General features: G+C 38.8%; 1 protein-coding gene and 1 long non-coding RNA gene across 3 annotated transcripts; one reads left to right on the top strand and one right to left on the bottom strand.

Annotated features, from left to right (window-relative positions):
- Positions 1-1,539: 1,539 nt before the first annotated feature.
- MRPL53 (mitochondrial ribosomal protein L53) lies at positions 1,540-7,545 on the bottom strand. The gene is made up of 3 exons (XM_051770717.1): positions 7,422-7,545; positions 5,991-6,103; positions 1,540-4,353 (listed from the first exon to the last, which is right to left on the bottom strand). Exons 1-3 carry the CDS (start codon positions 7,508-7,510, stop codon positions 4,229-4,231), a joined length of 327 nt encoding a protein of 108 aa, XP_051626677.1. The 5' UTR covers positions 7,511-7,545; the 3' UTR covers positions 1,540-4,228.
- On the top strand, positions 7,500-23,820 carry LOC127462285 (uncharacterized). Of its 2 annotated transcripts, none has more exons than XR_007900395.1 (3): positions 7,500-7,596; positions 10,602-10,730; positions 23,573-23,820. It is a non-coding gene; the product is annotated as an uncharacterized LOC127462285 (long non-coding RNA). The 2 variants fall into 2 exon arrangements; XR_007900394.1 differs by lacking the exon at positions 23,573-23,820 and adding an exon at positions 11,560-12,411.
- The last annotated feature ends 839 nt before the right edge of the window (positions 23,821-24,659 follow it).

Genomic DNA, 24,659 nt, shown 5'->3' with positions numbered 1-24,659 from the left:
AAGGTTAAGCAGGAAGCAGAGAACATGCAGTCGTCTACCAGCAGCAAAGTACTTTGGCTGCTTGAAGCTATTGCATCCTCTTGGTGGAAAATAAAAAAGGCTCAGAAGAGTGACTCAGGCCTTCCAGGGGGAAAAGGTGAGATCGGATGAGATCAAACAGTACCAGTAAGGAAAAAGGCTATTAGGCCAGGAGATGGAGAAGGCAGGGAAGTGCATCTGGAAGAGGCATCGCTGACAGGTGACATGTCAGTCTCAACCTGACTCCAAACCACCCAGAGGAAAAGCAGGGCCTGGCATTCAGGGAAACTGGTTGCACGTGTAGCTGGTGAGGTGGGTAGTGAGCCAGCAAATCTTAAACTGCAAGGAGTGTATACATATGCAGGAGATACATTTGGAAGCAAGTATCTTGAGAACTGTGAAATACAGTCCAATGATATTTATCTTTGGGGGATTTTTTTTGGGTTTCTTACACCATATAAACTCCTTAGTCATTCAAAATTCATATACAGTAGAGGTGAAAACCAAACCAGAACTATGATTCTTCCATAACAGGGCAAATACTTAGATGCAATTTCCTGAAATTAGATTACACTTCCTGTATGTTCACAAACAGTAAAAGCATATTAGATTGCAACATTTTCAAAATAATTGAGATTTAAAACATTTTTCCCTCCTCCAGTGGTGTTTACACAGCAATACTGTATTGCAGCCAGTTTTTCCTACTATATGTAGCATGAAATTGCCCAAACTGAGATCCCTGCAAATAACAAAGAATAGAAGTTGCACTGGCATGCATGAACTGCCTCCAACAGGATGTTTCTACTTGCTTATACCTTGCAAGAAAAGCATCAGGACATTGCAATTTTGTACTTATTTGGGCCAGCTAGTAGTTAAAACCTGCTGCGTAAAACTTGTGTGTTAACACTTGCAATGTTCACCAACACTGATGCTCCTAGTTGAAATCTTTAATAAAGATTTTTTCTAAAAACAATGCTGCAGATACTTAAAAAGGGAATATCTCAGCCAGGTAGTGTTATCTGAACGACATATTCATCTGTTTCAGGACTATTTTCCCTATGCACTGATAAGAACTTCTAAATAAATACGTATTTGTACAATAAACAGATCTAAGATGATTCTAAAAATGGTTTTAGATCTCCAGGCATTAAAGATTTAGCCATTTTACTGTCATTACCTGCTATCAGACACCTTACGTGGACATGGTGTTTGCATTTAGGTAATCCTAATGCTTTTAGGGCCTGTTCCAGCAGTTCCAGTTCCTTTCATAGCTGGGCAAGTGCCCACATTTTTGGTGGGGCAATCAAGATTAGTGGGCTAAAGAATAATAACATGCAAAGTCAATGCTCACCCAGACATGCTTTGTTCTGCATGACTGACCTTAATACCCTGTACATCCCCAGCCCTGGACTGTGCATGTCAGGAATCTGACAGAGCTTTGTTTCAGTCAGTCACCAGCAGGAACTGATAGTGTATGAACTTTGCTTGCAGCAAAGCTATCTAAATGCTCAGGGAAGAAAGTCATTACAGATTATCTTTAATGTACTTGAAAAATAAATTCGTACCTTTATCGACACAGTACAGGGAGAGCTAGTTTCCACAGATTAGCATAATAATCACCAAAGGAGTACCTTCTTGCCCATATTGCTTGCTTATATCACTTCAGTATCTTACAGTCTTGAGAATGCACATTTTTAGCTTTATTTTTCTGTCCTGTAGGTTTTCCTTTGTACCTTGTATATTAAAACACAAGTCATGACTTGTTTTTCATGACAAAACGTATCAGAGCTTTACCACTGCAATCTGCAGCTGCAAGCACCCACAGCCTCAGCTTCATCCACTGAATTGTGAGCCATCTCTCAACAGCAACGTTGCAGGCCTTTGGCCTAATCTAAGCAAAAAGGTTGGGCATCTGTGGGTTAAAATGAAAGCACCTAGAACAAGTGTGCTTTTACACAGCAGGATGCCTACCCACGCAAGGAAAGAACAAAAAAGATCACCTTTCTTCGACAACAGAAAGGATGTATTTTGGCCATAAAAAACTCAAACAACAATCTTTTCTCCCTTTTCTATTCATAAGTATAAACCCCAATCTTGGGCAAAAGAAACACTATAGAAATTTAATTATTATTAATAATTAATTAACCCATTTTAGTCTTTAGGTACTTACAGATTTAACTATTTAAGACAGATCAAGCAAGAGTGTTTCACATTTAAACACAAGTTGAACATACTGATGTACAAACTGTCAAAGGAAGAAAAAAAAATCACAAAAATCACTGATATATTACAGTAAGAGAGCTTTTGTGCACATGAATATATGTTTAACCAGGGAAAGAATAATTCTGCAGTGTTTTTTCACTTGAACAATTCTCACCTTTCCTGTAGAGGTGCTTCAGGCAAAGTCATACTATATGATGTTATTCTAAACTGGGAGGAAAGAAACCCAAAGCAAACAGACAAACAAAAAACCCGTCCTTTGAACAGTCTTATTTATATTTGATCTACTTCTACAGTACTCTTCTATTTGTTGCAAAAACATGGGAAACACCCAATGTCTTTAGCACAGCTCTCCAATATAACACATCACCTTGACTTGAGCAACCTAATGAAGAAGTAGCAAAGAACCACCTTGCCAGTGCTATTTAAAATGATCTTCCTTTCAGAAAGGACAGTGCCCATTTAAAAATCTTGGCAAAAGTAAGGTAAAACTAGTTTCATATTTGTGTGCTAAATCTGCTGCCAAATTAACTTTGGAAATATATGAATTAATTTTAGAGAAGTCAGGCATCTGATTAACAACAGGTAGAACTAATGCCTCTCAAGTGCAACTGCAATTCTCAAAACTGGAATCACATTCTCATTATGAACTAGAACAAAACTGATGCACATGAAACACATGTGCAGCTGACACCTTCACCTGCACAGCCTGAGATCACCTCTCCTGAACCCACAGAGCTTTGCAATACAGATGAAACACCTAAGCAGTTACCTTAATAAATAATAGGGTTGGACATGGGGCTGTAAACATCAAATAAAGCTCTCCCTTTGATCTTCATAAAGTAGTTAATGAAATAGCCCAAAAGTGACAAAAATATTGCAAACCTGAACTTCAAAGATAGCCCTTTTCTCTAATTATCGAAAAAACTAACTGACCTTTCCCTTTGAGCTAAAGGTTCTTGTTCCGAACAAGTCTCTGAACTTCCTAGCAGACACTTGTTTCTAAACAGAGGCTAGTTTTCATGAACCTTAAGATGGTTTCGTGAACCTTGAGATACATTAATATAAGCATTTAAAAAAGTAGACAGTATCTTAGATTTAGCATTTTAAGAACTGCTTTTTTATGCGTCTTTTCTGAAACATTTGTAATGCTTTTTTGAGGGGAAAAATGTTTGCTGTAAGGCATTGATGCTTTTGAGTTCTTTAAGATGCATTTCAAGGAAATAATACATCTGAAACCATGTGGACCATATGGTCTGTCAATAATCATGTCAATAATCATATTAGATATTTACTTCCCTAAATATCTAAAGTTAGTTAGTTACTTTTAGACGGGATGAGTAGTTCTACTGTGTCTTGACAGTCCCATTACCTTGTTACTTTAATTGCTGAGCTAAATTTACAGTTAGCAGACTTCCCTTTTTCTTCAAAAAGACAGGAAGAAAATGGCAGGAGCTTAAGCACAGATGCATTATAAACATAGTATTACAAAACCCACTCTATTTGCAGCCTGCTGTCCCTCAGCTAAGTCAATGATGAATCCTTTGAAAGTTTTCTTCAAATTTTTACTAAATTTAATAGTTTTCAAAAAATAATAGCCACTCTAACAATGTTTTGCACTACAATACAGAGAAACTTTGGAGGAAATAATGTCCAAACATATCTGTCTTCATTGCAATATTAATTTAATAGCTAATGTGTATTATTCACACTGATATGCAAATACACGTGATATTAGTCCGACACACAGCTCAGAGAGATGCAGTCATGCATCTTAAGCCACTCTGACCCACTGGTATTGGATTTGTTGATCCACTATGTTCTCCTTCAGGTGAAGACAGGGAACATTTGAAGGGTTCATTCTTCTGCATATTAAACTGGTCAGGGTTTTGGCCATCTCTCTCAGATTTTCTTGCATAGGAGAAAAGCCTTCTGTGTAGTCTGCTGTTTTTAACACACATAAATGCAAACACACTTGTTTCTCTGTTCTTCAGGGACTCTTCTTGCTTTTCTGTTCTTCCTTAAGGTCTTTTGCATTACATCTGGACCCCAATGCTGTTAACATTTCTACCGTCGTCAAGTTGGCTCCCTTCATTATTAATCGATCTCCATCAGCTGTAAATGGAAAAAATCTTAAGAAATCACAAAGTCTAAGTCACAATTACTCTAGTGTGCAACTGTTTTGTATATATAAGTCCAAATAACCTGTTCATCTTGTCTGATTAGAAAGTACTCTACTTACTCTGATTATGCACCACCACCAAACAAACAAATTAAACTGCACACAACACGCATTTAATTTTCATTTCTGAATTGCATTATTAAAAAATCTGAAAACATTTGTCTAGGTATACCTATGGTAAGAACACATATTTGAATGGCTCATACTATACCTCCAAAGTCATCTAACAGAAGGCACAGAAGGCATTGAAAGATCATTTCCACACATGGCTCAGCATTTTAGCAGCCTGTTGTCTACGGTCCATTTAACGTACTTCTTTAGCCAAAACAACAAATTGGTTTACACAATCTGGTGGTTGTGATGGAAAAAAATAGAGAGCACTGGGATTTCCAAAATTCTGAAAGAATTTATTTTAAAATGGGCAAAAGGCAGTACAAGTATTGTACCCAAGTTAATTATTTATTTTTGCAAGATTTGCAAATACAGAACCCATACCCAAACTCATATAATGCAATACCATGCATGCCATCCAAGTTCCAGGCCCCATTTGCCAACTAGAAGAGCTACAAACACCAGCTCTTAGAGTTCAGAGCTGTAGCTTTTGGCATAAGTGAAACAAACTGTTTTGGTTTTACACTGTGAAAAACATTGAGCTTTACTGCTTAATACATCAAATCAGAGTTAGAGACAAGGATGGGAAAGACAAATATGGGGGAGGGAGGAACAAGAAACATTAACATTGAAATAAGTAGACTTTCCTAAGCAAAACAAATACCATTCAACACTTTTGGCATTTCCACCAATTCACTAAATATATGGAAGTTTAAAGATAAGGGGGTAGCATGAATCAATAATAATGAAAACTTTAATGGGCTACATGACATATTGGTCCATTACAGCACAGCAGGAAAGAAGATGCAGCCAGAGAAAAGGACAAAAGCAGCTTAGAGCCATCTGTTCACAGCCTAGAATCTGGGCTGCCTCCAGAACTGCTGAAATTTCCACCATCAGTTCCCTGCCTGCTCACTGTGCCCTCAAAGGAAACCAAGAAATTTGTTGTACACAGTTGACCTCATTCTGCAAATCCATCTGCACATGTGTGGCCTTACCCATATGAGCAGTTCCTTCAAACTGCAGAGGGAGTTACTCAGTTGCATAAGCAACTAAAGGTATTCAACTTTCTGTTCTCAAGACTGAAATGCTTCCACCACAGGTAACATTAAAAAAAAAAATATAGAAAGTGAGCAGATTCTTACATCAAAACAGAGCTGCATTTAGTTTCCTGGAATTGTACCTGTCTGCAAGGTCACATAAATATGTCACTACACAAGTACATTCAGCTCTAAAGTTAAGTCAGCTTTTGGATCTAAAATCTATCAGATCTAACTGTAGTACAGAGATATATATATACACATTTATCTAGATATCAGGCTGTTAGTGACTCCTCTTTCTTTTTATGGACGAGAGCAAAAAAAAATAATCATAGTAAAAAAAAAAATAATAGAGAACAGAATAACATCGTAACACAAACTCAGAAGGTCTTTTTTTTTTTAAAAAATGAGCTCCTTACCAAACATGACATCTACAAGTGGTTCAGATCCGTCATGTCTCACATCAGCAGTCACTTCACAGTTTCTATTAGTAGCTTGGATTTTTTTATGGAATATACATTGGAGAAATTTTCTGAAAATATATTTGAAAATATATTAAGTATGTGGTAGATAGCAATTAAAATCAGTATATTTCTAAAACTGATTTGCATATCTTGACATTGCTGGGCACCAAAGTATAAACGAAATAGGATTTGTATTTAGTAATTTCAGACAGGAACTTCTTATATGAGAATCACTTTAAAAAAATCCAAATGGGTATTCCTTATATACTAACATGTAAAATGCACATAAAAGAATTTTGTAAAACTTCAGTGTATACACCTTCTGTGTTTCTCTAAACTGGATTAGTAACAATAATAAAAAATAATCAGCAAAGTCATTTTCATTTTTCTTTATAAGTCATTTGCTTGCCAATATTTTCTTGTTTGGGTTTGAGACAGCATTTATTTACTTGACATCATTGGTCTCCTGTAAATTTCTGAAATGCATGACAGCCACTTGACATTCTGGCGGCTTAAAGATATTCTAAAGTAAACTGTGGTACTAAATTCATTTTAAAAGTACATGTGTCTGTAAAGTCATTGCAAGCCGACATTTTGCAACTGTTTGGTGCAGACCCACGCTACTCGAGAAGCACAATTCCTTAGGTTTCCCCAACAGTTAATTACCCAGACAAAGGAGCAGCTGTTGCCTCCACTTTCTCCCATTACCAGCATTTGAAGGAGTTATCACATTCCCTACTACAGGATCAGCCACTCCAGGGCATCTCCCTGTGTACTTCGGTAAAGCTCAGTGCACGTATCCATATGCAAGGGCCTACATTCGGGCAGAGACCCTCCAAAACGCACGGAAGGAATCCTGTGTGCAGCCTGGTAACACCACAAGCAGAGCCCTACAATAAATCCCATTCTGAAACATCGAGGTTCTGCCTAGACTGAGCTCCAAAGGCCTGATAAATGCAAGCCCTCAAAGATCAAGATCACGGAAGCTAAAGTGCAGCAGCTGTAGAAGTTTGGGAGAAGGAAGTTCTTCTCCTGAGAGGGAACAACAGGTGCTAGCATTTCCCTCACAGTTTGCTACCGGGACTTCTTACTCTTTGCAGTGACAAGTCCCAGGGCACTGCTAGGACAGCAGGTTTTCCGGCTTCGCTTGGCACCTGCAGCTGCTTCCCCAGGGCACACATAACCCCTGCCTCCACCCCCAAAATAAAGAGAATTGAAGGCAAAAGGCCCAGCGTTCGTGCCTGCCGGGAAACGCGCACAACCCGCAAGCCTGGAGGGCACAGGAAGGACGTTTACAGACAGGGGAGCCCGGGCAGAGCACGGACGGGGACGGGGACAGCCCCAGCCCCAGCCCCGGGGACGGCGCTGCCCCCACGGCCCCCTCACCTCGTGCTCTCCACGTTGGGCTCGAAGGGGCAGAACCGGACCACGATGCTCTTCACCGGCCGCAGCACCACGCTGATCTTGGACGCCATCTTCTCCCCGCCTTCTACTACAGCTCCCAGCAACCCCCGCGAAGGAGCGCACAATAATGGCGAACGCGCTGCCGCCCCGTGGGCAGGTAGGAAATGTAGTCCCTGTCGCGGCCATGGGGCGGGGTCTCTGTCGGGCGGGCTCTCAGTCTTGTGATTCCCCTTTAATAACCCTCAGCACTCGGCGCCGCGCTCCTTCCTGGCTGAGGAGGGAGAGGGACCAGTTGAGCGACCTGTCCTAACCCTTCCGCTGACTCTGTAACACAGCAGACCGGAAAAAAAAACCAAAAAGACCAAAAAAACGTAGTCATACTTTTGCCATAAGATAACATAAAATATCCCCTTGGGCTCTGCAGCAGAAGTAGCAGCCCCTGAGCTGGTAAGACTGGCACGCAGGAGGCAGAGAGTCTGGGTAGCGCTCATGGGATGCTATGGTACATAGAGTCTTTAGGCTGAAGAAGCAGGACTGGGTTTGTTTTCCTTTATGTTAAATCCATCCATGTGACCTGGTAGCTTCTAATGTCTTCCAAGATGTAATTTGTTCAATACGATTGAATTGACAAGTATAGTCATAAAATCAGAGAATCACAGAATGGTTTGGGTTGGAAGGGACCTTAAATTTCATCTAGTTTCAACCCCCCTACCATGGGCAGGGACACCTTCCAGTAGACCAGGTTGCTCAGACGTCCATCCAGCCTGGTCTTGAACACTTCCAGGCATAGTGCATCCATAAGCTCTCTGAACAACCTGTTCCAGTGCCTCACCACCCTCACATAAAAGAATTTCTTCCTAATATCTATTCTAAACCTCTCTCTTCCAGTTTAATGCCATTCCCCCTTGTCCTGTCACTACATGCTCTTGTGAAAAGTCCCTCGCCAGCTTTCATACAGGCTTCCTTCAGGTACTGAAAGGCCACAATAAGGTCTCCCCAGAGCCTTCTCTTCTCTGGTCTGAACAACCACAATTCTCTCAGCCTTTCCTTGTAGGAGAATTTCGCCATCTGTCTGATCACCTTCATGTCTCTCCCCTGGATCCACTCTAACAGGTCAATGTCCTTCTTGTGCTGAGGACCCCAGAGCTGGATGCAGCACTCCTGGTGGGTTCTCACAAGAGCAAAGTAGAGGGGGAAGATAAGGAGCAATAGGGAGCTGCCAATGCAGCTAAAGATAAGTTAGAGGCTGTATTCCACAGTATATCAAGCAGGAGAGAGACCTGTGAGAGACATTGCTACTGAAAGTGAACATGTCTGTTTGCTTGTTTGTTTGTTTGTTTGTGAGGGTTATGTCCAGCAGCTGCCCACCAGACCTTATGCAAAGCTTGGAGAAGAGGAGGCTCAATGATTATTGCTACTGGAAGGGGGTTGTAGCCTGCTGGGAGGGTTGGTCTCTTCTCCCAGGCAATAAGCAACAGAACATAGAGAGGACAGTCTCAAGCTTTATCAGGGGAGGTTCAGGTTGGACATTAGAAGGAATTTCTTCAGAATGGGTGATTAGACATTGGAATGGGCTGTCCAGGGAGGTGGTGGAGTCATTGTCCCTGGAGGTGTTTTAGGACATGGCACTTAGTTCCATGGTCTAGTTGACATAGTGGTGTTCGGTCAAAGGCTGGACTCGATGATATTCCAACCTAAATGATTCTGTGAATCTGTCTGGCTGACGGTGTCGTCGTGTGCTCGGGTGCCACTAGATGGCACGCACCTCCCTGGCAAGTGGCTCCACACACCGGGATCGAGGTGAGGGCTTGGGACGCTCTTGAGTAAACTGAGCAGCGATGGGATTCAAACACACGTTATGAATCTCTGCGGAATAATCAATACAGATCCTGCTCTCGACCTACAGAAATTGCATTAGATATCCAGCATCCCTTAGAATGAATAACCTAATTTTAGAAGCTTCTCTTTGTTTATTCTGTCCTCTTTCTTAAAAAAGAAAATCACACAGTCATTGGGTAAAACCATCCTCTTCGCTGAGATTTAAACAAGAATTAATTAGCAAAACTAAGCACAGTGGAGTCAATATAGTTTTAATGTTAAAAGTTTTTATTCTCTTTGTAGATATAAATTTTATTTATTTACTTAAATGTATATAAAGAAAATAAAAACATTTAAACCTTTTATTTATATATGTGTTTTGTATAATAGTCTTTCCTTATGGAAGAAATGTAAAAAATAAGTTACTGTGAGATATCTTTTGAAAGACTTCACTGTAACCAATAAAGAGCTGGTTTAAATAGAAATATTTCCTGTTTATTAGGCTCAGATACAGAACTAGGTAAATAGAGTATTTTACATTTAAAATGCAAAAGACACATGACATTTCAACCTATCTTTCTTTGTCATAACACAAAGAGCTCAATGTATTTAATTTAAAATTTCCATTGGCTTCTATAGCGGCACTGAAGAACTAACATCAGCAAAGGACAGGGGAAGAAAGAATGATCACTGATTTTTCTAGGGGGTCCATTCTCCACACTGTTGGTACTATGGCACTCACTGACTTAAAAATATGCATGGCAAAAACAGTTTTGTATTTGCTCTTATTGCATTTTAATAGTAATTTCATGAAGAATATTTTGCTTACATTTCGCACAACCAAATGAAGAGAAAATTTTGTTACTCCTTTTCATGCTTAGATCAGTTCACTTTTTGACTTTTATTGTCAGCACTAAAACTTGCATCTTTCCCTTCAAGCCATCTATTTGGAGTTATTGAAAACCATCTCTGCTTTTTCAAAGTAATTTTAAAATTTTTGAAGTCTGAGAGATTCCCGGTAACATGAAAGAACAGGTATCTGGTCACTGAAAGACTCTGTGTTCTATTTCACCTTTCAAAGAATAGCCTGTATCTTTGAAATGAAACCAAGTGTTCTTACTCATCCCTATGAATAGGAATATCTCTTCCTTGGATGCTACCCTACTTGTTGACAACCAAGTCTTTCTGAACACTTACTCTAGACGCAATAGTTGTAGCTGATGATAATTCTGGTGAGAATGTGAACTTTTATAGTTAATTAAATAAATAAACAGCAAAGTGACACAGCTATTAAAAACAAACAAACAAAGAAAAAACAAACCAATCTTCTTCCTTTAAACCCAGGTGGTGGTTAACCACAGGGTGTTGGACTACCCTCAGTTTACACCAGAGTAACTCCAACTGACCTCTGAAGCACAATATTTAAATGCCGTTCCAGGAAATGCCTTGAATCAGTCTCTCCAGCTCCAGCAGGTAATCTGGGAACTGTTAAATGTCTGCATTTGAGATTGTTTTCTGGGGACATCCTTGGGAACCTGAATGATTCATGATTGTTATATCTTGTAATAATCATACACATTTCTAAAGCATAGTATCATGAAGAAGCATAAAAAGATATATTATTATAATGGAAACAATTGTAGTATTCCTATCACCAGGTTGATCTTTCTTATTATAAATACTACCTCATCCCAAGTCTATGGATTTTCATGTCATCAGTTTCACTGAAGGGTAGCCACAAGCCCATAGATGATTTATATCTCACCCCCCTACACACAGCTAGGAAAAACTGAAGCTGTGTTTTTACACTGTAGTTATGAAGACAGGCAGTAAAAAAGACTGTAGTAATAATTATACTAAGTTAATTTTCCTCTTTTTTCATTGATCATTCCAGATCTCTTAGATCCAGGGAAAACTCTTCCGCTTTTCCCCATTTCTTACTTAATTGCTTTCATTTTCTGTTATGTTTTCTGACTATAGAAAGGCCCACGTATCAGAACTCTTGAAATCTAATTTCTCTACAGTTTGGGAATGTCTGCTTTTAGCATCTTGGTTCTGGCTTTTGATTGCTCTTCAAACACTGCATGAGATAGGGTTGTCAATGCTGCATTTCAGGTAAGGTGTAACACCTCTCTGTGTTTATTTGGTTCTGAAGACTTGGATCATCTCTGCCTGTCCTTGGCTGATTCCCTCTTCCACCTCTTCATCCTTTTTTTTGCTGAGTCTTTCACTGAGTCTTGTCACAAATGTCAATAGGCCTGGAATTTATCAGTCCAAGACTAAAATTTAATGCTGCCTTCAGGGCAGTAGCCAGTGCTGAGGAGAAGTGAGCCAACACAAAGTCAGCAGCCTGCCTGATTTGCATGGAGATGATGCTTCCAGATGGCCACCCAGAAGAGGCTCTTTGAGAAAGAAGGTGCACTGTGCCTGACAGGAGAAGCAAATTATTTCTGGAAACAGAAAAACACTCTGACAATTGCAGTATCAAGAAGCATATCTTTGAAAGAGCAATGGACAGAGATAGCCAAGATCACAAAGGACTTGTAGGAAGTCATTATAAAATACTAGTGCCACACTGAGAGACATGTTGGAATGAATTCCCTACCATACTGGAGGAACACTACTTATAGTCATAAAAATATAAACCAGTCTGTGTTTTATGTCTGGGTTTGTTTCTTCTTTTGAACTGAATCTTCTTATACCATATGGCAGTTATTGAATTTTAAAAATATTTCCCCAAAGACAAGAACTCATAAAGGTCCTTCATTCTGTGAAAATTGTAGAAGTCAAGCATAGTTTTATACTAATAGTACTACCAATTTTGCATTTCATTTATAAACCAATTAATAGTTGTATGCTGTTAATGTGGTTTTCAAAAATAAAAACAAAAGTAAAAACAACCAGCAAAGGTGCCACTTCAAATGAGCTTGGTTTATAATTACTTCTGAAGTAGTAACTCTGCATATCAGTTCAGAAAAGCTTTTATAGGAGTGAATAAATAGATTCCCTAGTTGCTCTTTACTCCTCTACAAACATGTATTTCTATTGCCTGAGGTTAACAACTGCCAGCAGAAATGTTTGCTAAAATAATAAGCAGCATTTAACTGGCTGAGAACATACTGTGCCAATTCCTGACTTTTGTAACTTAATTTCTTGAGGATAATACTGAAGTTTTTCAAGCTACGTCTTCATATGAGATAGAGCAAAAGCTTTACTTCATCTATTTTTTTCCCTGTCTAATAAATACTACATTAAATACATGCAGTTATCATTTGGATTTTTATGTTGATTTAAAATATGCAGTTGCTTCCAGCAAAGAAAGTTCATTATCATAATAGCAAAAGGCACAAAGGTGAGCTGAAATGAATGGCAACAACCCAAGGTTAGCACCCTAGTCCTTGAGGTGTGGAATCTGTTCTTGAAATGCCGGGTAGGTTAAATGTGTGTATTTTTACTTTAAAGGACCTTGGACACAGTGGCTCACAGGTGTCACAAGTATGCTCCCATTTGACAGATCTAACCTTAACAGAGTTATTATCATAGTTTAAGATGGGATGGATTTTCAGAAGTGCAGTATTTGAGGAAAGCAGTTGTATTAGAATTTGATCTATATTTTCAAAGACTTCCTGAAGGTTTTTCTGTGCTTCGAATAATTTGTTATGGATTCTGAGGAGCTCAGCAGCATATTGACATTTGTACCACTTTGCTAAGGGCATGCTTCAGTGTTGTGAATATTGTAAGCAAAGCAGTTTGTTTTCACTGTCTTCTGCTAAGAATAGCCATGCCTATAGATCGATGTTTTAAATTATTAGTATTGTCAGCAAATTGACACAACTCAATTGAACATGGTGACCAGAGAAGATAGTTTCTCTATACACTTTAATTTTTTCCATGTCAAGAACTTTCAACTGATATTCTACAAGCTTATTGATGAACCACTTTTAACTTCTATTTTATAGACTTCAGGGAGGTATCCGGGCATTGCACACATGTAAGTCATAGAATACCTACTTAACACAGATAGAAGTCGAAACTTAAAGTGTCTAGTCAGCAAACATAAAGGAACTAGATATCAAAATATGGGATTTTTGTACAACTATTTTCTGTAACAAGTTTCATTTCATTTTATCTAATTATTGGCATAAGTAAAAGTTATCTCCTCAAGAGAGTAACTGTAAAGAATTCTGACCATGTGAGTGACTAGAAGACTCTATTTCTTTAAACTTGAAAAGGTATCGATGAAAATGCTAGTAAATTTAGTATTTTAATTCCAATACAAAGGTAGTTTGACTTACTGAGAAGCCATGATAAAAATATTCTGGGTTGTAAATTTAAATATGCCACAAATCCTTCATGTGAAACTCATTTTACATTTACAGTCCTATGTTCAGTTACATGAAAACCTCCACACCAAACCCCCTAGCAACTGGATCATGAATCTGTTGGTCTTACATTGTACTAGAATAAAAGAGGCATGTTTGGTTAAAAGCTTGCACAGCGCAGGAGAGTATGATTCTGGTGGTGTCACACAAGAATTCCAGATGCAATGCAGTCAATTATATGCATTGACTTACTGCAGCAATTAATAGCATAAAGATCTGAGCCATTTTGAAGTGTTTGTCAGATATCTCCTTAATGTGATTACAATAATAATGTAATATTTTCATTATTGTGTACTAATTGAAGTAAGCATGCCAGAAGATAGAGGAGAACAAATAAGATAATGCAAGAGTTGTTTGTTATACATACAGAAGCTACATTGTAGAAACAATAGGCAGCAGATGACAATTTAGATAGATATTCCCAGGAAATTTATGTTACACAGATGAAATTAGGAATATGAAATACCACATAAATAGCAAAACTGGTGAATTTTGTTTAAGCATATATTGCCAGTTAATAAGGAAATTTCATCATTTCCAAAGCGGTGGTTTTCAACCTGTGGGTCCCTAGTCATCTGTGGTCTAAAGGTTTGTGAAGGACTATTTTTAAAAAACATAATTCTTACTGTTGGCAGGCTTCCAGTCAGGATCAAGGAGTCTCAATCACTACTTAAACACTGTGAGGATCTACAGATCAGTGAAGACTTACCACGGTGGTGTAAGTGGTCACTGTTCAGCCCTGATGATAAGAGATAGCAGAGCATTGGTTACTAGGCTTGTTCCAAGAGGTGAGATTTTCCAGACAGGGATTCTTAATGTTTTAAAAATATCAAGGGTTCTTCCCTGTATGACTAAAACAAGAAGAAATAATCACAATTTTTGCCCAGTCTTGAATTACTGACAGCATATGTACATTTTACCCCTCTTGAACTACATCAACTAAGTTAAACATCTCAGAGCCCTTAGGATAACCAATTTGTTTCTTACCTTTATCCAATTTCTTGTGTGAAGCATATACATATTAAAGAGAGAATGTGTAGGTTAGAGATTTCAAACACTTTTGTTTAGTTTCGTGCACATAATGCTTTTGTTCACATATTGAAATTGCTGAATCAAATTTCACTTAGGTCAGTCATATTTCTCTCTCTAGTATTGATGGGTAAATATTACCCTGATGAATCAAAAATACAAAACTAGAAATATTTGCAATGCATTTATTTTTATGCTGTTTTCCGATTTTTTTTATGAATGAGCAGCGTATAGTGATAAGATATTAATAATGATAGTAATATATATACATATATATTGTCTATATTTCAAATATAAAATATAGAAAAATATATAAAATATTTATTTTCCAAAAATAATTTCTAGCAATAAGAAAATTTGTCTCTTCTTATTGAGAAACTTAGTGAAAAGCAAACATTTGTGACCCAGTATTACCATACTAACCTCTAGAGCTCTACAGAGATTCAAACAAATATTCAAGGAATAACCACTTTAAAAGGAAGGTAGAGAAGCTGTGAATTTAGCTACATTTAGTCAATCTCCATCATGTCTGCAATGAGGGAATACATTAATTTCCTGCCTACTGTAGTCCTTCACAGCAAATCCATATCATCAAAGAAAGACTAAAACATCAGTTTCCAAAGCATCTTTTTCTGGCAAAACACATCAATTCTGTATTGATTCCAGGTACAATAACACTGTGAGGTTTGGAGGATGCAAGCTGTCCTTGTATATGTGTCCCGTGTACACCAGTAGCTGGGATTATTAGCAATACTAAAATTAAGGTGATGTCTGACCATTTGTAGCCCACTCCCATGCTACAGGCACAAAACAGGTTTGTCTCCGCAAATACTACATTGTCCAAAACAGTAAGAGTGATGCTTTTGCTGTGACTGCACAGAAGGGAGCACACCATTTGAGAAAGGCAGCAGCACACAGCAGAGAGGCAACTGCCTGTGGCTTCTCACAGAATGCATTTGTGAATAGTTGTGATGAGCCAAAGGTCTGTGCTGCTGCACCCTGCGCTGCCCACAGTAGCTAACAATACTGCTCTGCCTTTCGTGGGACTTTCACCTAAATGTCTGTAATCAAACAGATTTCTTTTCCCAGTCTTAGACAAATATATACATAACCTATTTCAGTTATTGATTTGTTCTATTTGCTAGTGACACGTTTAAGTTTTAAATCCTCTGTGCTTTTCACTGTCTTAATAAGCTGCTCCTGCCTCCCCCTCCCTGGGGGCTTTCGGGACATAGTGAATACCTATAAACTCTAAAGATGTGAAAAGAGGTTTCATGTCATTAAAGTGTTCCATGAGTGGAGATTTCTTTATTCCTTCTTGTGATTTGTGTCCACAATATCTGATCTTTAATATCGGTGTTGTCTCACTTACACATTGTGTGCCCCTAGGGAGTGTACTCAAGTATGTTACAGGACTTACTAGGGGATTTTTGCTTTATATTATACATCTTCCTTATCCACTATCAGAGTATTCTCATCTGTTTATAGATTGTGCAATACCTCCATAAGTAAAATCAGTCTTCTAGAAGAATGGGTTCTGGGAAAATTGCTTATATTGCTTTCAAATATTGCTTCTCTACCAGATTTTTCACTGCATTTATGTCAATAATTCAATTTTTTACTCTTTAATGGTACAATTCCTCAGTAAAGACCAACTATCTTTAAGAATATCATAGCTGTCAGGCCTTTTTTTTCCACTATACTTGTCATACCTGAGGTTCTGACTGTTGTATTGCTAAGGTTTCTGGAAACTGGGTTATGACTGAACCTCTTTCTCCCTCTTAGAGCACCTCCAAGGGGCTTAAAGGGGGTCATAAAATAAAATGCAAATGAAGGAACAGTTATCCAGCTTCCTAACCCTACACAGAGTCCACATACTTGAAAATGTCAAGGGATTGTGGGCATGAGATGACAGTAGGTTCCCAGGACACCCGATTGCTCCTTTGCAAGCCAGCTGTGCTGGCTTCAGCAGTCTCTCCTGGATCTCCTGCTGCTAAATATCAAGTTGGCCCCATGTTAGTACAGCCTCCCTCTGCTCAGGGATGCAGCCCCAGCATAACAAATTGCACCTGAACAGCTTGAGAGCTGCAGATGGCTTAAGAGCCCCAAAACTGCCACCCACCATCTAACAGCAGCCAGCAGCTTCCAAATTTGTTGTAAATCCTTGCAGCTAGTAACTACAACCATTTATCATTTTCACCATCTAAAGAAAACAGTCTGGCGCCTTCTCATCCCAGAAATGTGGGGAGGGCAGGTCAGAGGAGGTAACTACACTGAAAGGAGTCTCACAAAGACAGATGGGGCCAGAAAGAAGCTGTACTCAAAGAAATGCAAGTCTAAACCACTCTCCATTCTCTATGTTGCTAAAATTTCATTTTACAAAGAGAAATGGCTGATCAGGATTCCGATCCTTTCCAGAAATCTGATGAAGCCACCATCAATTTTATTAAAACTACTAGTTTTTGAGTGACACTGCACTCTCTTGCATAAAAATACTCTATCAACATCGGGTTTAAATATATGCATAACTGGCTCCACATGACTTGAGAATGATCAAGTCCTTGAAGCAAAAATCAGGAAACTACATAAAGTGAAGTGCCACGGGAATGACAACATTTTATGTATTTATGAAACTTTTCCATTAGGAAAAGTAGTCAAACATGAAGCAGTCTTAGTCTGCTTTCATATAAGCACTTTTCAACAGAATTTGCACAACACAAGAGTATGCATGAAAATATCTAACATCTAGATGAAATACAAAAGGGATATTAATCCATTCGGTTGGTATCAGTACATTAAAGGGCTTGCTCTGCCCCCTTAGGAGATTGATATGATCTGAGCAGCACTGGTCAGCCAGTGCTTGAAACCTTGGCTGAAAAGTCTCATGCTTTGTTTTTCTGGTAACCATTCCAGAGAAAATCTGGATGCATTGAGGCTGAAAAATATCTTTTTCAGCTCGTTCAATTCAGTTCAGCTCATTCAGGTGACATCTAGTAAAGAGATGTCTCAGTTAAATAAACACACATTAAAGGCTTTACATATTGTATCAATCAGAGAAACAAAATGAAGAGAAATTGTTTGAAAACTGATGATTATTGTAGAAGTTAATACTGCTGCAGAAAAGAGAAGTGAGGGATAAACTGCCAACCAAATTCTTGAGTGTAAAAACTACTGAAGCCAGGTAACCAATTATGACAGAGTAGGAAACAAATAAAAGCCCCTCCCCAATAATAATACAATATCATGTTTTATAATTTTCAGGAGTTTAATAATGAAAGATAAGTGACCACAACATACTTGGAAATGCATTAGGTGGCCATGGGCACCTAATATTCATTGCAACAGGGATCCAGGCTTATGCAGGGATGCACCCATCCAACCCACTGGTGTTCTGTGACAAAATGCAGCCCTGCCTGAGGTGAGCAATGGGGGGATGGCTCCCTGGATGAGCTTCTGAATCCATGAGAGCTGACTTCATAGGATCACCATTTTGTTCAGCAAATGCATTTGGATCCATTCCTCTTCTGCTTTCCAGTGCTCGGGGAGTGATTATTCTGGGCAAATAAGGAAGAAGAGATTAATCCAAAACCTTCCCCCAAATATTTCCTGCATATTAAACATGTTTAGGCCTATTAACCTGTCTTTCTCTGTGCTTGTTTCTGGCATTGATCAGCTACAAGACCTGTGCTCAGAGTCAGTGGTTCATTGCCATTAAATTTATCCAGGTGACATTGGTTCAAAATTCCTGTTGAAATTTCTGAATTCAACTCAATAAAACCTCTTTAAAGCCAGAATAACCTTCAAATTAATATGAATTTAGTACAAATTCCTTTAAAAACGCTGAATGCTACAGAAATGATGACTGTATCTAATTGTGCCAGCACTTTGTGAAGCTCACTTATATGTTACAGGTAGGCAAGTCATATCAGATTTGCTTTAATGGATTTTCCCAGAAAGCATTTTCTCAAACTGGTGCGCAGCTGAACAACCAGAGCTTGTGTAATTCTTCTCTTGTATGCTTCACAATGTCATCTCTTGGTCTTCTAAATGTGAGATTCCAACTGAAGAAACAGAGCATGTAATGTTGGCGATAGAAGCAAGTAATGTGAAATTCATACCTTACACCTGCTTTTCTATGCCTCTTAGGTTGTGCCAAAATGCTACTCTCCTCTTGGAAGCTAAGCAAATATCAGATGCCTTTCATTTCCCAGACATGTATGCCACATGCCACAATGTGCTCCAAGTCTTATTTGCATTTGAAGAAGAAAGAATCAGTCTTTTGTGTGCTGTTATTGCAATCATTGCTGTTGCAAGGATATTCTTTTCCTGGCAGGTATAGATTGCTTAATTGGTCCCATCCATCCAAGAATCTCTGATTTTTTCTACATTATCATGCTGTTTGTAGGACTTGTGCTACCCTAATTTATTTTCCTTAACATATTTGACAATGATGAGAAAATGCAAGGTAAAAGGAATCCCACATTTCTTTTCTTTGCTCTATTTCTTGCTTTTTCTACTGGGTGCTGGCTGTTTTGCTTTGGGGGAACACTGACCTACAGAACTCCAGAAAGCTTTCTGTGCCTTAAACATGGCAAGCTATAGCCAGTGCTGACCATTTTAAGGATCCAGGTCTTCCCTATTACCTCCTAACTTCCCTGTTCCTTACAGCCACAGGCAGCTGGAAACATTCTTGACTAGACTGCTGGCTTTGAATTTCTTTGGTGGAAAATGAAGAATGATGGCAGGAGAAAACTCACTGATCACAGTGACATCCCCCTCTCTGCCCTTCATTTTTATGAATGGGTTCATCTCTCTTTCTGCTGAACTCATCCAGAGATTGAAAAGGATCCAAGTGAAAAAAGAACTGGTAGAGTGCTGTTTCTGGACAGGATTCAGCTATCTGTGCATGGGTGCTTACTATTACTTAAGACAGTGGGTGCATCCTGATGTCCTCCAGCTGCCCACCTTATGGGAAGGTCCAGCTTTTCTTCTAACCCCCATGTTGTTTCTGCCAGCCCATGAGGATGACCTGGATATCCCAAGTACCCCCAAAGAATGTCTTAAGAAGTGTACTTACATTTTTGGATTCTGTAAGCATAGCAAATATTTTAATTTAATTCATTGGATGTGGGAATAGGTTTGGACTGATATCACAAAAAGCTCTCTTCAGTAAGGTTTTTACAACACATGATTCTGGTATGAGGAAACCAAACAAAATTCAATCTGCCAAGATCTGCAAAAGAGGAAATGAAATAATATTTTTTAAAAATTTGGTGTATTTTTCAATCTTTCTTTGGAATGTGTGGCTGTTTTGTGAGTAGAGATCAGCATACTCAATAATAAATATTAAGGGAGATAGAATATGTATTAGTGTCATTACTGTTCGGGAAAGTCAGAAAATAACTGATAGTTTGCTTGTAAAGTCTTTTCTTATATGGGAGAAAGAAAGGTCAGCAATAAATAATTTTAAGTGAGGAATGCCACTAGATTTGGAGAATTTTCTGGGACTATGATTTACTTCCTCCTACTTCAACCTAATAAGCAGAATAAAGGTAAACAAATGCCATCAGCCTCTGAGTTAGATTTTGGTGAAGACAGTTGTTGACAAGTCAACTTTACTGTATTGCTAGAACTTAGTTGCTAGATGATGTTGGAATGGCTGGACTTGCTGTCAAATTACGTCATCTTACCTCTTGCCTTCCATGCCTTCCCAATTAGATACAAAATCTATTATTTCCCTCTTACCTGCCTGGATGAATTTCATACTCTGTTATGAGAAAGTAAGACCTCCAGCTCCCAAACACAACCAAAAAGAACCTATCTTTAACCTACTTGGATAAAGCTCCATGAGCCATCCTGGGTGACCATTCTGGCCATTGCTGTGCATAAACAGCTCACTAAGGTAAGAGCTGTGTATAGCTCTGGAGTAGAGTGGGCTTCACCTGCAAGACAACTCCCAGCCAAAGACTCTCTTGTGACACACCCAGAGAGTTAACTACAGGGCTGTACTGTACCATGTATGGTTTTGCTCTGCTGAATAAATCTATTAATATTTCAATTCACACCAGTTTAGAACTTTTCAGAAGAGAACTTCAATTTCATGATGTTTTATTATTATGTGGCACCAAAAAACATAGTTGGGAGATACGAAACAATACCGTGGGTGTTATGAAAGAAGAAATCACGGTACAGATTCAACAGGAAGAATAATGGGAGTTACCTACTCCTTACCCCTTCATAAGAAACACACTTCAGACTCCTTTGGCCTTTCAGGTCCAGCAACACAACAGATTCAATGCAGTAGTAGTAGTGAAAAAGGCTTGAAGAGTACAGAGAGAAGAAACACATCTTTCCCCATTGGACTACTCTCGACAAGATCTCGTTGGTTGCCACCACGAGAAGCTGTTATCTTGGGTCAAGGGGGCAGAAATGTCTTGACGTCCCTGGGAAGTGCTGCCCTGCCCTGAGATGGCAGCCCTTAAACAGAGTAGAGCAGCTCCTGTCCGAAAATGTGTCCTCATTTACAGCTTCACAATTCACAGCCTTCTTCATTCAGCTCTTATCCAGCAGGTTTTTGTTGTTGTTATAATGAAGGGCTTTTGCACTCTTTGGATTTAGCTAAACAATCAAACAATTTGATGAAGTACTCTAGGTGAAAACAGTACATTTTTTCCACTGCACAGTGCATCATCATCAATCAATTAATTAATGATGATTAAATCAATTAATGATGTTGTTGTTGATGATGATATGATGATAATAATAGCAATAATTGACCTGGTAATTTTTTTTTTCCTTTAATATGCTCAAATGAATGGTCCTTAGATAATTAGACTCCCAGGCCACTTATATGTGGATCACTCCAGTGGCTACTTCAGCCATTTGGAAGAATCACACAGCAGCTTCACACAGAGAGGGAAATAATATCAGCTTTGCTTTCCCCCAGGAAACAAACAAAGATGTTGTCCACTTGAAACTAGTATAATTTATCATTTCCTGTACACTACAAAACTGCTAGGTTCAATAAAAGGTAAAGGTGGAACACTGAAACAAATCTGGAAGACCTTAGATGATATGAAATAGAAATTCGTGCTGCAAGGGATATACAGAACAGGAATAGTTTTTATTGGTTCCATGTCAGTATTTAAAACCAGAGTGACAATGGTGGTGTACTGGTACTGCCTGAAAGGGGAAGTTTATGTAGACAAAGGTAAAAATAGATATTTCTAATCTTTCCAGCTTGCATAAGAAAATCTTCAACAGATTGAACAATATTTGGATGAAAGACATTTAAAGCCCAAGGCTGAATGTAATTGGCTATTTTCTGTTCATGGAGTGTTCATACTTCCTTAAATTTATATGACAAGTACTAGTGCTGAACTGTTGAAATTTGAGTGATAAGATTTTGTTATAATTGATCAGATCTGTCCCAAGGTATTCTCTGGCTGGGTCACTCAGGTATGAATGCAAATTTTCAATTACATATGTGCTTGTTCCAACTGCTTTGGAATTTATTCTCTGAACCTCTCTGTAAGCAGGTTAAGTTCTTCTCACTAAACTCCTGACTTCTGGAATGAAGGAGTGCACAAGAGGAATACCTTAATATTTGCAGCTTCCTTCTATTTCATAAACTCATAGAACACCATGTTGGAAAGGACCTCAAGGATCATCTTATCCAAACTTTCTTGGCAAAAGCATGGTCTAGACAAGATGGCTCAGCACCCTGTCCAGCTGAATCTTAGAAGTGTCCAGTGTTGGGGAATCCACCACATGGAGATTCCAGTGGCTCATCATTCTCATTGTGAAAAATTTTCCTCATTTCCAGTCAAAGTCTCCTCAGGAATAACTTGTACCCATCACCCCTCATCTTTTGCATGTGACTCCCTGCAAAAAAAAGGGGATCTCCATCTTCTTTGTAGCCACCTTTTAATTGCTTGAAGATGGTGATAAGGTGTCCCTTAAGCCTTCTTTTCTCAAGGCTGAACAAACCCAATTCTCTCAGCCTTTCCTCATGTGGCAAACTTCCCAGTCCTTCGCCTGGTGTGGCTGTCTGGCCACAGCTGAATTTGGGACATGCAGGGATCATGGAGGGGCTGTACTGCGCAGAGTTCACTTTAGATCTAGACAGTAGCAAAGCACTAATTGGCAGATGTTAGTATTAGTGAAGCAGTAATAGAATAAAAATGATTGTGTTATTCCTCTGTGCAGCTACCACCAGTCTGCTGTGAAATTATTTGGAGAAAATGCCTGCAAGTAAATAAGTCATTGTATCATGGCACCTCAAGACCCCAAGCCTGTATACTTTCAGTAATGCTGCTGTCAAACTCGTTTAATCCCACTGCGTACAAAAGGAGTTCCTCCTGATTTATAGTTGGATAGACTACAGTAAAATCTGCACCTATTTTTTCCTGCTACTTACTTATATGCATTTTGAACTTCGATTTGAGGTTTTTAGCAAGAGGCTTACTGCCAAAGAAAAGCTGTGTTCTTCTCTGTGACAATGTCATTCTCAGCCCAAACAGTGAAAATCAGGTCTCACATTGACCCTTGAAGGTCTTGGTTTTAGAGATCTTTGCCTGGTGTTTTCCAGCCATCATCACAAGCACATGCAAAGAATTTGTCTTAGTCACTTGTAGGTTGGACTGCTAAATTTTTTTTGTATTAAGCACCTCTAAGCAAGTAGTTCTTTGAGCAGCAGAACTAATGATATTATTTTCCAGAGGATTCCCTTGTGTTTAAGAAGATATAAAGGTATTTACCCAAGTATTTTCTGCACTTGAGGCAGATGTAACACCTCTCCTTTGTGTGGAGTCTCTAAATTAGTAAGGCTAAGAACAGCCTGTACCTTCCATCCAGCTGCTTATCTCCATGAAACTCATATGGATTTAAATCATTATATTTCAGGTGTGCTTCCAGCTGGGCACTGCATTCAGTATAAAAAGATGGGGAATTATAGACAGACAGACCCCACATGAAGACAACAGAAGCATCAGAACCTCATTTCTAAATGAAAGTGAGTTAAAAATGTCACATAAGAAGAACTGCATTTTGCCTATTGTATGCAAGCATCAGAGCTGCCCCAAAAATTCAGGACTGGACCTCAAGGCAGACACTCCCTATGTTGATGTTAACATGAGATAGCACAAATCTCTGTGTCTCCAGAACATTCTCCTTCCTTATCTACATTAAACAACTGTGATTTAGTGTGCAGTAATTTATCTCTGAATAAAGATGAAAAGTTGCAGTCAGCTCCTTTTGATTGGAATTTTTAAAAGTGTGCGGAAACTGGCACATGTTACAGCTCTGACTTGTGCTTGAGGTGCAGTCAGGAAAAAATTCTTTGAATGAAATTTGGATTCTTAAGTATTGGATGTCAACCATCAAGCTGGAAATACAGCTTGCTGCACCATTATAGTCCTGGTATTTAGCCTCCTGGTTACTCCAGAGCACCCTCAAAACTGAATTGACAGCATAATAGGAGTAAAATGAGACTATTGCTAGAAAAGCAGAACAATGAAACATCATTTATTGATACACCTAATCGAAACACATATTTTTGTATGATTTTAGCTTAAATTGATAATTTGTGATATACATATGGAGTGAGAGAAGTAATTTACATAGTCATCTGTTGTATGGAGCATTGTGTGGCATAGGTCCACCCATTAATAAAAGACTACCACAGGGAGTCCAGGCAACCCTCTGCTTTTTCTTATGTAGCCTTACAGTGTCTGAATGGCCACTATTAGAGTAATTAAAAATATCCAGTGTCATAAATATTTTCAAATCAGGGGTAAGAAGACACTTCATTTACTTTAAGGAATATGTTTCGCATTCATAAAGGTCAGATTCTGCTGGAATTGCTGGGATGACTCCTGTATTGAAGGATCCAGACCAATATTCTGCTGTATCAAGGCAGGTCCCTCAACCCGTGTCCTCCCCAACAGCCTGAGTAAACCATGCCCTGGTACAAAAAAAGCCATCTCACAAG

The sequence above is a fragment of the Manacus candei genome, unplaced genomic scaffold (genome assembly GCF_025592945.1).
Source record: "Manacus candei isolate 608988 ecotype Guabito, Panama unplaced genomic scaffold, ASM2559294v1 h1tg000008l, whole genome shotgun sequence".
NCBI lineage: Eukaryota > Metazoa > Chordata > Aves > Passeriformes > Pipridae > Manacus > Manacus candei.
The sequence above is the reverse complement of the archived record's forward strand: the minus strand, read 5'-3'. Positions and strand labels throughout refer to the sequence as shown.

Coding starts and splice junctions, on each gene's coding strand:
- MRPL53 (XM_051770717.1), bottom strand. CDS start 7,510: ATGGCGTCCAAGATCAGCGTGGTGCTGCGGCCGGTGAAGAGCATCGTG. Junction 6,104..7,421: donor CCCAACGTGGAGAGCACGAG/GTGAGGGGGCCG, acceptor ATATATTTTCAG/AAAATTTCTCCAATGTATAT. Junction 4,354..5,990: donor ACTTGTAGATGTCATGTTTG/GTAAGGAGCTCA, acceptor TTCCATTTACAG/CTGATGGAGATCGATTAATA.